General features: G+C 39.3%; 1 protein-coding gene across 15 annotated transcripts in view; it reads right to left on the bottom strand.

Annotated features, from left to right (window-relative positions):
• Positions 1-206: 206 nt before the first annotated feature.
• Positions 207-14,598, bottom strand: part of SPATA13 (spermatogenesis associated 13) — a 125,940-nt gene continuing 111,548 nt past the window's right edge. For all 15 annotated transcript variants that reach the window (XM_014581469.3, XM_006138887.4, XM_075919258.1 and 12 more), the window contains 2 exons: positions 7,883-7,957; positions 207-6,234 (listed from right to left, as the gene is read on the bottom strand). In XM_014581469.3, coding sequence (XP_014436955.2) covers positions 6,053-6,234; positions 7,883-7,957 — 257 coding nt within the window. In that variant the 3' untranslated portion in view covers positions 207-6,052. The remainder of the gene's footprint in view (positions 6,235-7,882; positions 7,958-14,598) is intronic.

Below are 14,598 nucleotides of genomic sequence, written 5' to 3'. Positions count from 1 at the left end.
AAAGGGAATTTTGTTTTGTTTTTGGTTGTTTTGAGGGAGCAAGACTCTCCCAAATCCTGTTAGGGACCATGAATTTTAGACCATGGCTCACAGGGTTCTTAAGAAGTTTCAGGGGGTAGCCGAGTTAGTCTGTTACAAAAAAAAAAAAAAAAAAAAAAAGAGAGAGAGTCTGGTAGCACTTTATAGACTAACAAAACAAACAAACAAAAAGGGTCTGGTAGCACTTTATAGACTAACAAAACATGTTGATGGTATCATGAGCTTTCTTGGGTACTGCCCACTTCTTCAGATGACCAGAGCTAAGAACTAGGCTGCCCCAACCTGCTGTCCTGGAACCTACTATAAGCTACTAAAATAGCAGCTGAATTCTAGCTCTTAACTCTGATTGGTGGAACTCTGGCAGGGTGGGGGGAGGGGAAGGGTTCTGAAGAGGTCCCAGCTTCAAGTTAATGCAAGCACAGGAACAGAAAGTTTTCCATGCAACTGTGTTGTGCCTGCTCAGAGCTGCTTCTCTTGCAATACCTGTTCCTGCTACTAATCTCCCAGTAATTTGACCCTGCCTGCCTCCTGATACCTGGTTTGCTCTCTGGCCTGGGATACAACCCAGCCTGCCTCCCAAACCACTAAGTTGGATTGCCCACATCCTGGTTGTGACAAGTCTCTTCTGAGCCTGAAGCAGAATAATCTGGGATGAAAAACTGTGCCCTGATCAGGCAGATTAGGGATTTGAACCTGGATCTCCACCAATTGTCCAACCAGCAGCTGATAGCATGCATACATGTATGTATATATACACACTTACCCAACATTATTTCATTTTAGAAAAAATGTTGAAAAATGTGGTTTTATTCTTATGTGGAAAGGAAAATTTTGAAAACCCAAAAGCTGATGCAAAATGGAATTATCCTCCATTCAATGCCAGTTTCATTAGTGCCAGAAAATGCTACGCTTATATATACCTCCAAGGAAGACTGATAGGGATGATCTCTCAGAAGAGAGGTGACAACAACAGTGATGGTAGAGGCATGTTGTAGGGGCAAAACCAGGTTTAAAATATTTTCTGAATGGTGAGGAGTTACTCTGGAGTCAAACTCAGTGGCTGTGATTAAAATTAGTTCATACTATAAATGGAAAATGGGTATAATCATAAAACCAACAGAGGAGGACATGACATTTTTGCTCTAAAGAAATGTGATATTAGAAGTACTTAAAACCCCAGCGATTTTATAGACAACAAAACCAGCCACCGTCATTTTTAAAAACTGCACAGTATAATTTTGTAAGACAAATCGCTGAGCAATTTCAGCTTTGTACATTTTTTTCATTAAAACATACTGTAAGAACAAAATAATGCAAGTCTAGGTTTGTACTCATTTCCAGAAAATAGACTCATTTTGACAAACAATGTATTGAGTGGAAATAAATCTTGCAACACATTGATTACTTCAGAACAAATACATATCAGGTCACTACAGTCCTATACATTGTACTTAGCTGTCAACAGCCAATTCATCTGTTCTGTAGCCACTGCACTTCATTTACAATGTGTAACAGCATACAGATAGTAAGATGCCTAAAGCATGTACATAAAGATAAAATGTTACAAAACATTTGTCAAGTAAAATACATATGCAAGTCATCTCTAATATTTACAACAATGTCTTAAATTACAGGATCATTCAGAAGGCATCTCTCAAATACAAATTCCACAGACATAAAAAAAGAAAGGCAGTCAATAAAAGATACTATATTTGTTATGGCTAAGAACCTTTGGCTCATAAACTCCAAGTTATGATGATTTAAAAAATAATGAAATGTGGAATATTTGTGTAGTCTATCTTTTTAAACTTATTCACTGCTTTTCACTGTTAAAAATCAAAGTGAAATTCAGCATGGCAAAAGTCATTTGTAAAACAATCTTGTTTTGAGTAAGATCAAAACTCTTAGATGCAGTTATGTTTTGGCATTATCCTACCCAATGGAATCACATTCAAGGAAGATTGTTTCAATGCTTGTCACACAGAAAGTCTGAGGTTGTCTGCTCAATAGGTAATAAGGAAGGCTCTTCCCAGGCTGCACTTTACCTAAATGAGGCACAGCTGTATGTAAATGTTGCACTGAATAGAACAGGGAAAAAATTAAAGCAAAGTGAGGTAAAATTAATAACTATTGAATTCTGATTTTTATATTGATATGCTAATAAAAAGCCATTTCAACAGGAGCAGGACAATGACAGTTCTTTTCAAGGTAAATTTTGATAAACTACTAGCTATTTACTTTGCAACTGTACTTCCATGAAGATTATGTAATCATGCTGAACTTCTTGGTTAACAGATGCTTTGATTGTTGGATAATGTAACTTAGTGTTTACCTATGTTATCTTCAAAATGCTGTGATGGAATCTCCCTTTCACCCATTTTGTGGTATTTCACTGATCATCCTGCCATCAAGTAAGCACATTCTTAGACCACAGGGCTGTGTCTAGACTGGCATGATTTTCCGCAAATGCTTTTAACGGAAAAGTTTTTCCGTTAAAAGCATTTACGGAAAAGAGCGTCTAGATTGGCACGGATGCTTTTGCGCAAAAGCACTTTTTGCGGAAAAGCGTCCGTGCCAATATAGATGCGGTTTTGCTCAAGAAAGCCTTGATCGCCATTTTCGCCATTGGGGCTTTTTTGCACAAAACAGTTTTTAGCTGTCTATACTGGCCCTCTTGCGCAAATACATTTGCGCAAGAGGGCTTTTTCCCCGAACGGGAGCAGCATAGTATTTGCACAAGAACACTGACAATCTTACATTAGATCGTCAGTGTTCTTGTGCAAATTCAAGCGGCCAGTGTAGACAGCTGGCAAGTTTTTTTTGTGGAAAAACTTGCCAGTCTAGGCGCAGTCCAGATGTATAAATTAGCCAATAAAATCAACAAACATGCCATATGGATCTTTTCCTCTACACCTGATGCAAGATTAGGCTTCATGAAAAGACACACATAAAATGGCAAATAATTCAGATTCATATGTAATATATTATACATATAACCTTTCCTGAATAATCTGCATAATGAAATATTTTGCCTTGCATCTCATTGAAATGAATGAGGTGCTCCTGAAGAAAGGAACTTGTGCACCCAAAAGCACATTCAAACCTTTGTCTTCATTCCCAAGGCTAAGACAAGAACACTGCTGTGAAAGGAATAGCCTATGCGGCTATTCACATGCAAAGTAAATACATTCATAAATCTACTTTGCTTTCCAGAATTGCCACAGGAACTCTCTTTTTGGAGTGGAATAAGTATTATCTAAAACAGTGGTTCCCAAACAGTGGTCCACAGACTCCTGGTGGTCTGCAACAGTACTGCGGGAGGGGGAAGGGGGTCTATGGAAAGTTTAAAAATAAGGATCAGGCCCACTACAGTGGACCCAATCCTTACTTTTCTTTTCCTTTCTTTAATTTACCTTTCTTCTTTTTTTTCCTCCTCCAGGGAGAGGGGGGCATGCAATTTTAATAGATTGAAAAGGGGTCTGTGTGCTCGAAAAGATTGGGAACGACTGATCTAAGTCAAGAGTGTAACCATGGACGTGCCTCTCAAACTCTTTAGGCTTATGCCAGCATGGTATAAAAAGCTAGCTGGGACAAGAAACAGCTGGTTGTACAATGTAGCCCAAGATTCTTTTCCTGTGTCTTAAGGCAAAACTTTCCAAATGTGTGTGGTAAAGTTCTGACTTCAAAAATGCCTGCATACCTGCTGCATGTGCATAGCTTGCATTTGTACAGCAGAATTGGACAACTGTGCAGACAAATGGCTATTGAGAAATACTACATGGCTACCCATTTTAGCGAGAGCACAATTTTATGTGCCTTCATCTAGAAATACAGTCTTTATACTTACATTAAACATTCAGAATTATTTAAAAAAAAAATCTGAAAGGAAGTGGCTCATTTTACACAAGACATTTAAATCAACAAAACACCCAGCATGTTGTTTCCTGGACTTCCCTACACACTTCTTTTTCCACGTTGGATCATTGCTCAGAAGAAAATGCCTGTGATCCATTTGATCTGCCATGAAGTAGTTCTCAAACTGAAATTTCACCCCACGAATAAATTATGAAAAAAGTACAAGCACTAAGGTTCATTACACACTGGAAAGTTCAGTTCAGCATCAGCAGAACTTTGCAGTTATTGCTGAGCTATATACAAAAGGCATTTCGAATGTACAGTTCTCAATGCATCACTTAGTTAAAACGACTTGCTAGTAAAAGGTCAGGTATGTGTCTATCAAAAACTGAAGTGCACGTTTTTTTTAAACACAACTACTGACAAACATTTATTCATGTGCATCATTAGTGAGCTTGCTCATGCATTGTAGAAGCTACTGTTATTAAATTATTTTACACTCCAACTTTTGGACTCCACATGTAAAAATAGAGAGTTACAACAGCAGACTTTAAAATAAGGCTTTTTACAATGTCTGTAAGATACCTGCCTGTTAACCCATTATTCATTCTTCATTTATTTTTACATATCCATGGCAAAGAAGGCTGAGTTAATTTGTCAAAGAACACTTTTGGAACTTCTTTTATTATTAGATCATTCTTCTAATCAGCAGCATAGGACTCTTATAATGGTAAAATATATGAAATAAATCCTTTGCAAACCAATGCTGAAACCTATGGTGCCTCTCCTCCATACTTGTTAATTATTACACATGGCAATTGAGAAAAATGACCAGTGCTGCCAGTTCTAAAACCTATTTTCTCATGCGTTTTATAAAGGTATTTTTTTCAAATCAACTTCATGTCACAGGCAAAGCAAAATAGGGCAGTGCAAACATATACTACAGATTCTGGCCAGAGCTGACCTCAGCGCAAAATAAAAGTCATCCTTCAACAGAAACTGATGGGTCTCAAAGCCAACTTTGGCTTCCATCAAATGCTTTTGTCCATACTGGTGCCATCTTCTCTAATATTTTGAAGCAATAAAAAACCCACAGTCACTTGACTGATGTGTAAGAGGCTTCGCATCAAAGACAGCTTCAGGAATTTGATGGAAACTTTTGTTACAGTTCATACACTTTCCAAATAAAGTTGCACGAAAAAGTGTGAATTACATAACCAAAGCTCATTAGTGCCAGAAGACTCTCGTGGTTCCTTAACTTTGCATTTTTATGTGTTCACATTATTTGCATTTGTTTAAAAATAAAACACTTTAATTTTTATACAGAAACACAGTCATATTGGAATTACAGAGAAGAGCCTTACAGGATAGGAAGCCTAGGCAAGAAATGAAATGTATTTGGAAGTGCATATATGCATGCAACATGGTACCTCGGGTGGAAAGAATCATTCAGTGGGTCTGGTTTTTCCTCTTTCCATTCCTCATAAGCAATAAATACATAAATCCTTGCAGTCTTTTTTTGTTCCTTTTTCCATAGTATGAAGTAAAAAAATTGTCTGTTCTAATCTAGAAGATAAGGCCTTGTGGGTCTTCCTATTGCCATTTGGCAAATGTACAGAAACAGTGGAAAAGACAGAAAGTGTTGAGATCCACTAGTTTCTGCATCCCCATCAAGTTAAATCATCTGATCCTGATGGATGACCCCTGCTCAGTGATAGAAACAAAGGAGAAAATTCCCCTAAAATTCCTTGCCAATATGCCCTGAGGGAAGAATTTTTTTCTACTCCTAAATTTGGCCCTCAATTCATTATTAAAGAAAAATAAATTTTAGAAGACTTTATTAAAGAGAGATTAGATGCCGCTACTATAGAATAATAGCAATTTGCCTTCATCACCAAGTGATGTATTCCTCATTAGCAATGCTTATTGACATGTGTCAACATTTACTTCAGAACCATCTGGATTCTTCATCATATAACCTTATGAACTTAGCTTTCCTTCTAGACTATGTTCTGGACTCAGGTGGAGCCTAAGTCTGTTTAAAAGAGAGGATTCGCAGTTTTCTAGCTCAAGCATGTTCAGTTGCATCCCAAAGGTTCTTCTCAAGAAGACAGCTCTCCTTCAGCCAGCCAACGTCCTTCCAATAACTCTCACCCTCTCATTTCTTGAATGGGGTAAGTTTGTTGAAGGTGTGCCAGAAAAGGGATGGCTTTCGTTTGGGCTCTGCCAGAGCAAAGACCTGCTGCTGTGGAATGCTGGTGGGCACAGTGATGTGGCGTTGATGAATTGGATGTAAACTCTGGTGTAGAGGGGGCATCGGACATCCATTATAACTTATACCTGGAGATGGAAAAAATTAAGAATGTGTGAATCAAATGGCAAAGTAATCAACCTGGAGAAAATTCATAGAGCATATGGGACAAATGCAACTCTCAATAAAGTCTGATTCTTGCCATCATATTCAACAGCAGTAGATCAGATCTCACCATATCTGACTTTCCATGTTTCCATTTTGGTCTTAATTCTGATTAGGTAAAAAAAACCCAAATAATTGTATGACCTCAAAACTTTACAGTATTATCTAGAAAATCAGCATTAGTTTCACAAAATCAGGCAACAGCTGCAGGAACATCCTGCTTTTCAGAGGAAAGAAGGCTAATCTAGCAGACACTGCCTTTTTAAGCAATAGCTGGGAAAGATTGTGTAAAATGTTCCTACTGGTGAAGAAAAGGCACCTTGGAGCAGAATTTTTTTTCCAACATAATGTTCTCAGAGACTGTCATTTGACTACTGTGATCACAATCACCTGATCAATGTTTTACAACCAATGCTGTGAAAATCTGGCCAAATTTGTAACATACCATTCACTCATATCTACTGAGTGATAGGCATGTTTACATATTAATGTGCCTATAAGAATCTTTCACAATTGTAGATCAAAAAAGTTGACATTGAACAAAGACAAAAGTCATGCCTCTTCCATTCTTCCAGAACAGCACCTCTAACCAAGGGTGTGTCTAGACTACATGCCTCCTTCGACGGAGGCATGTAGATTAGCCAGATCGGAAGAGGGAAATGAAGCCGCGATTAAAATAATCGCGGCTTCATTTAAATTTAAATGGCTGCCCCGATCTGCCGATCAGCTGTTTGTCGGCAGATCGGGGGAGTCTGGACGCGATGCGCCGACAAAGAAGCCTTTCTTCATCGGCACAGGTAAACCTGGTTTCACGAGGCTTACCTGTGCCGATGAAGAAAGGCTTCTTTGTCGGCGCATCGCGTCCAGACTCCCCCGATCTGCCGACAAACAGCTGATCGGCAGATCGGGGCAGCCATTTAAATTTAAATGAAGCTGCGATTATTTTAATCGCGGCTTCATTTCCCTCTTCCGATCTGGCTAATCTACATGCCTCCGTCGAAGGAGGCATGTAGTCTAGACACACCCCAACTTCTTACTCAGACCCAGTCTGACTCCCAGATGCTAAACTCATCCACTCAACGCATCAAAAAGTGAACAAAATCTTTCTTGTCTCTCACACACATAAACGCGCACAAAATCATTTAGAATTTTCTGCTTTGAATACAACAAAATTTATATTCAAAGAATATTTTAGATCACATTGTAGAATTCTAGAGGACTTGAGTGCAAGAGTCTGAACATGGGAATGGAACCAGGGTTTCCATTCTTCAGTTTCTAATCCCATCTAAGCCTCTGACACACCTTTTGTACCTTTAGGTAAATCTCTCAATTTCTCTGTTTAAGTCATTTTTTTGCCTATTTGAAGGAGTTTGTAAAGATTATTTAGTAAATTATTTATTAAGGGCTTTGAAGAGGAAATATGCGCTAAATAATATCACTTTAGAAAGTCTACCCTAAAAGAGATTTGTAAAGGATCAAAGATTATATTTGAATGTTATTTCCTATCATAAATTTAAATACTGAACTATTAATCTGTATATTAAAAACTTACAATAGTACTTAAATACTCACCTTTAATTTTTCCATGCCTTGACTTTCTGGCATTTTGCATGGCTTGTTTCTTTTGATTTTCTGAGATTTCCATTCCTGGATTATAAAATACATGAGAGTCTCAGTATTAAGATACTTGATCTGCTATTTGATAACAGTAAATTAAAAAATATTTGAGCGAACACTTTCAAAATGGAACTTTAGTGATTTTTAAATAATTCTGAATAATAATGTGCCATATGCTTTGAGAAATATAGGTCCAAATTCTACTGTTTCACCAGTTTAATTCTGGCATTTTATTGACAAAACATATATTGTACTAATTTGGTCCTTTGATCACAAATTGATGCCAGCTAGGACTAAATTAACATATGGTTTTCATTATCTCCAGTTAGCGGTCACTGGACAACTGACTAGCTACATGCCATTTTACAACTTGGACAGCTACATCAGAGATGATACAGCAAACTAATACCTAGGAAGATTACGGGGGGCAACTGATTCACAAACCAAGTTAGTAGATTGCAAGGAGATATAAATACAAGGCTTGATTCTTTTCTCACTCACACTGGGGTAAACCAGGGATAACCAAATGAAACCAATAGAACTATACAGGTGTAAAACTGGTAAGAGAAAGCAAGGTCACAGTATGTATGGACATAATCCTGCTTGTGTTCTGTAAAATAACACTGTACCAATTTCCCTCAGACCAACACTCCAATATTTGCTATTTCTGTATTGACAGTATTTGTGTTACACATTTTATTTATTTTGATCCAAAATTAATAAAGATGTTTTAATTTTAAAAGTTCCTCTAAGAACATGAATTAATTTCAAACTACAACACTGAAAGCTGGTATTTTACAAAACTTAATGTCTTCAAATTGATCAAACCAGGTGGTGTTTTCTTTTAACTGTTGTAACTTTCTTTGGTGTGTTATGGATGTCAGTGTAGTGAGGGATATTAAACACACTTGCTTATACTTAGATGAGTAGTGTCATGTTACATGATATCATGGTTCAATCTAACAATTTACTGTAATGTACCAGTGCAAAGTGTATAAGGGAATTTCAATGTGGCAGAGAGAGTCTGGTTCGTAGGAGGACAGGCTCCTAATATTAATGTAGCTAGAGGAATTTTACCTTACATCTACTAGACAATGTTTTTGGAATTCAAGTACGGATATTCTAGTTTCAGCTCCCTGTGTTGAGATTCATCTAGTAACTGAGCATGCTGTTGCAGCAGCTGAATGTGTTTTATATTAGCATTATATTAATATAATCATATTAGCATGACTAAAAAGTTGCATGTGGGGTGCTTCTCATTTCATTCACCTACATACAATGGACTGCAAAGTGCTGCAATCCAAAGCCAGGTGGCCCAATAAAACAGCCACTTGGATTGCATTCTGCTCCGTCATTCACACTTTTCAATTATTTTGAATTTCCTGTACTTTTTGGCCTGTGTTCATAGAGGAGTTACTTCCCTCGGGTGTTTTTAATATAATCCTGCCACACTTTTTCAGTTACTGGATATTCATTTTATTTCATTTGTAATTATTCAATTCTCTTTTCCCCTCCTGGAGACAAAACAACAGCCAAAGAAAATCAAAAAGTAGGAAGCAGACTGTTTCTTAGGTCTACTATTAGTGGTTTTGGAAAAAAAGATTGCTGGCTCTGGCCTGTTCCCAGCACACACTCATAATAGCTCAGAAGAGCTCAATATGGTTTGGGAGGCTCTGGCCTCTACCGAAATGTCTTTGAAAACAGAACTAGTCATTCAAGCTTTAGAATTTGCAGGGTGAATTATTTGTTCCTAGAAGAGTGCAATTAGAGACTTCATCTGAATTCCAGCATGAAAAATTACAAAATCAAAAAAGATGCTTCCACTAGCTTGGCTAAAGAATAGTGTTCATCTGTGCCAAAAAAGTGAAATTTTAGAAAACAAAATTTTCTAGGTAATGGAGAAGAGATCTAAGCCACAGAGACTCACAAAGGCATATCAACTTAAATTAAGTGGTTTTGGACGTTAAATTCGAAACATCCCTTTTATAGCATGATACATCTATATAATGTGGCATACTGGTAGGTCTGAACCATAAAAGCTATAACGAGGGAGTGGGAGGCACAGGGGGCAAGGCCTCATCAGTTTTATAAGTAGGAAGGCTTTATCTTTCTGCTTTTTACCTGCTTTAAGCATGAGCAATTAGGGGAGGGACCTCAGGGGAAGAGACAAAGCGCAAGTGAGGCCATCTTTTTGGATGCTTGTGCTCTTACCTAAAACTTTTAGGGAGCTTCTAGTGCTTCTGGTCTAAACAAGCATTTGAAATTTTTAAAGGATATTTTACAGCAGATTCCAAAGGATATTCCACCCATATATGCAGTGACATAAAAGCTGAATTTTATGTATCTATGTAGCCAGACAGCCCCCCCCCCCATCTCAAACAATCTTGCTTGCCCTCTGAGATGTCTGTATACAGGGCAGAGAAGGAACAATAAGAAAATCAGCATAGCCATTAAGCTTTGATCTGCTTTGATGCGAGACCAGGATATGCGAGTTTCTCTGACTCTGAGTAACGATTAAGGAAATAAACTGAGCTCGAGGCTGCAAGAAGTGCCCGGCTGGCACCCATGTTGATTCGAACACACACAGTCCCTGGGAGAGGAATTTCCCACTGAGAAAAAGAATGTCCAGTACTTCCAATTTAATCCTCTCAACTCTCTTTTACAAGTGTAAATTAAGTTCACAACTCCCTTGTAAGAACTGGTCTCACAAAAGGCCCGCACCATTTGGCATTACAGATAAGAAAGAGAAAATACGTGACCCAACGGGTATATAAGGTGGTACAGCAGCACACTCTTTTGAGTGTCAATCTGCCCTCTACCTGCTGGTCGGGTTAGGTGTTTGACCTCCCGAGGTTCCACGGGGACGCCCACCTCGTATTTTCGTCTTTCCAAGGAATTGAGGGACCGATCCTGGCCTGACACGCTGGGACCGAGTGACACAGAAGGGGGTAAAAATTGTACCTGTATGTGTCTTTTTGTTATAGTGCATGCATAGAATAGAGCTCTTTAAAGATTAAGCTGTCATTTGGTATCATTATTTTCTATTTCCTATCTTTATCTTCTTTGTAACCATTTTTTTTCTATATCTATATATATATTTGTCAGCAGTTAAGAAATAGAACAATAGCCGTTGCAACCATATGATTTATAAGCTTCCTCAATAAACCTGTAAATGTTTAAGTTTTAACCTGACTCCTTCAGTTGCTGTAACAGAACCAGGCACAATTTAAAAAGAACTTCAGCCGGTCATTAGGGACAGTATAGGAAGAGCTTGGGCGTTTGGATTTGTGTCACACCCAGGTGGCAAAATCCGTTGGGGCACTTCTCAGCCTCCCCGAGGCTGCCCGCTGAGAAGGAATCACAGATTCTAGCAGCTAAAATCTGAAGTGTAATAAGCTCTTCCTGTATACTTATTGGGGCGCCCATCAACCTCTTCCAGGTTGCCCACTGCAAGGGACCCCAGTCTCAGCAGTTGAAGTCTCGGGTGTATAGTATACACACACACACCACTCACTGTCCTGACCGTCAGCTGACAATCTAGCATTATAGAAAATATATTTTCTTATAATTCTGTTCTTTTGTTTGCTATACTAATTAATGTTTGCACAATGTTTTGTAGATATAAAGCTCTTTGGGCCCCATCTTGCACTGCTTGCATTGAACAGAAGGGAAATTTTGGGACTGCAAGATATGTATTAGCAAGCCTTCTATATTATTGTTATTGTCATTGTTATAGTGCCACTGACACAGCTTTGTTTTCATGAGATTATTCAGGCAAATTTAACATACAAAATAAAAAAATTCAGGGACATGGCTGCTGCAACTTTCCTTAGAATAGTATTCCTCAGTCTTATCCGTCTCAAGATTTTTTATGTTGCAACATTACTTTTGGAGGAAGGTATAGTGCCCTATCACTCACATATTTTCTTCTTCCAAACTTCCTCTCCCAAAATCAGAGTTTTGGGCAAAACTATACCAGTAACAGCAGGCATCAGTATTGTGTGGGTCCACTGGTATGCACTTCAAAATCCTCAAAATATGTACAATTTGCACTGAATAAGTTGAATGAAGTAATATCTCTTGCTAAACTAAAGTCTGCTTGGTGAGAAACAAGCTTTTGAAAACTCATTTGTTTTTTACCCCCCAGGAGTTGGTCCAATAAAAGAGAACTAGCGGTCACCAAATGTCATTAATAGGTAGCAGGTTTAAAACAAACAAATGGATGTTTTTCTTGATGTAGTGCACAGTCAACCCGTGGAACTCCTTGCCAGAGGATATTGTGATGACCAGGACTTTAACAAGGTTAAAAAATGCATTCATGGAGGCTAGGTCCTTCAATGACTATTAGCCAAGATGGGTAGGAATGGTGTCCCTAGCCTCTGTCTGTCAGAGGCTGGAAATGGATGACAGGGATGATGATAATGATTACCTGTTCTGTTCACTCCCTCTGGGGCATCTGGTATTGGCCACTGTCGGCAGACAGAACACTGGGCTAGATGGACCTTTGGTCTGACCCAGTACGCCATTCTTATGTTCTTATATTATTTCTCCCTCTTTGTCTCTTTAATACACAGGGACTGACATGGTAAGGGCATAAACATTTGGGCTGTCCTGCATACTCTCTTGCTTCTATTTCTGTGGAACTTTCAGAAAAGAACTGCTTCAACAGCAAAGAGCTCAGATCCTGGCTCATAAAGCTAAAGTGGAGGACCTAACTGAACCGTAGAAAGGTCCAAAGATGGACTAAGATTTGCTGTTAATCTCCTTCTGCCCAGTCCAATTCACAAATCCCTAAGTGAAATGTAGCCATTCATCAGGGTTAATGGAGCTGAGGCCCATCACAAATTTGGAAATTAAGTGAGGGCAAAGGATGTGGATGTTGCATTTGTTTTGTAAATAAGAGGTCTTTTGCTCTGCCCTTTTATGTGACAGTCTACTAACTATTAGGACAGTCCGTCTTACTGTATGGCAGGATGGGCTAGGTTGAGTCAGTTTGTTTGATAAATGGGTCTCCAAATGCATTACATAGTTCTCTATTTCCCAGTCAGCCATCCTGCCACAACACACAGGTTAGTTTAGAATTCTGCTGCAGATGGGCCCGGCAGCGATAAGTGTGTGCATGAGTGGTGTGTGCACTCTGTGTAGAAACAGCTCCAGAAAGTAATGGCCAGGATGTCCAATGGCAGTGTCGGCTCCCACTGCAGATCAAGGTAAAATAGGGAAACTAATTTGCATGGTGATTTGGGGGAGCTTAGTTGTCTCAGCTCCATCATTTATTTTGGGTACCAGTTGACCTTGGCTACTTGTAACAAATGGTCCATCGGGGAGAGCTAAGGCAGGTGTTGGAATATCTCTGGGATTTTTTTTCCTCCTACTGTTGCCTTGGGAATGTAAAAATCAGTTTTATGTTTTCTATTACAACTATCCTCTTTTATGTCTGTCTCTTCTCAGTGCAATTCTGCTGAACCTTTTACCATTGACCATATTAAACTGAAGCTGTAATGACCAATATTAAAATGTGAAACAAGCATAATTTAAAATTAAAATCCCAAATGCACATTTACACGGGATACATTTTGGCCCAAAGCTGGCCCTAGGATTTGCAAGGCCCTATCTAATGTAAGACAGGCAGGGTCCTACCCATTCTCATCCTCACCTATAAATCCTTTCTGCCTCTGTAACTTTGCTGGGGGTGCTATTACTTGAACTGTTTCTAATGTGCACATGCCAGGCTCTCGGACACATTGGCTTCCTACATAGGTTACACAGACCTGCTTGGCTTAATAATAAAAATGTTCTTTAGAAAAGTGATTACCAGCCACTGGTTCACATATAAGGTCCAGTCTATGCTAAAAAGATAGGCCAGCTACATTGCTCAAGGGTGTGAAAAATCCACAGGTTGCTTCTTGGGAAGGTGGATTAACTACACCCACAGGGGAATCTCTCCTGTCAGTGTAGTAGGGGATGTCTCCACTGAAGTACTACAGCAGTTCAGGTGCAATGCTGTGGGGGTAGTGTTTCTCCCGTAAACAAGCCCTCAGCACTAGTATGCTTTTACTGGTTGTTTTTACATCAGCCCCATGTCAAGTTTAACCATTAACAGTAACCCATAAACATCAGTTTATCAGTTAACCAGTTAACAGGTTAAACCCCTACATTCCTAATCGCGAGGTGAATTTGCTCACATATCTGAAGCCATGGAAGGCACCAATATCCCAGCAGAAATACGTGAGGCTCTGCTATGCAATGAAAGGCATCTTGAGGGATTCCACCTCCTCCATGCACCAGAGGTCAGCTACATAGGGCCTCTTGCAGCATACCTGCTCTGGGAGGACTAGTAGGAGAGCAGGGGAAGGGCACAGAATGGGAATTAAGGAGCTACAGCAGATCTAGGTCTGTAAAAGTGTCTGTGGGGCAGTTTAAAAGCTGCTCCATGACCAAATAACGAATACTCCTTCCCCCATTGCAGTACAAAGGTTTTCAGCAGGGGACAGATTTTTGCTGTTGATGAGAAAACTCTGCTACCCTCACCCTGCATTCTGCTCTTTGTGTTGTGCAACATACAGGCAGTCCCCGGGTTATGTCAGTCCGACTTAAGTCGGACCCCTAGTTATGAACCGGGGGGGGGGGGGAGGGCCCTGCTAGTGTGGGGTGCCTCCCCCACTATCGCC

Source organism: Pelodiscus sinensis, chromosome 1 (assembly GCF_049634645.1).
Source record: "Pelodiscus sinensis isolate JC-2024 chromosome 1, ASM4963464v1, whole genome shotgun sequence".
Lineage (NCBI taxonomy): Eukaryota > Metazoa > Chordata > Testudines > Trionychidae > Pelodiscus > Pelodiscus sinensis.
The sequence above is the reverse complement of the archived record's forward strand: the minus strand, read 5'-3'. Positions and strand labels throughout refer to the sequence as shown.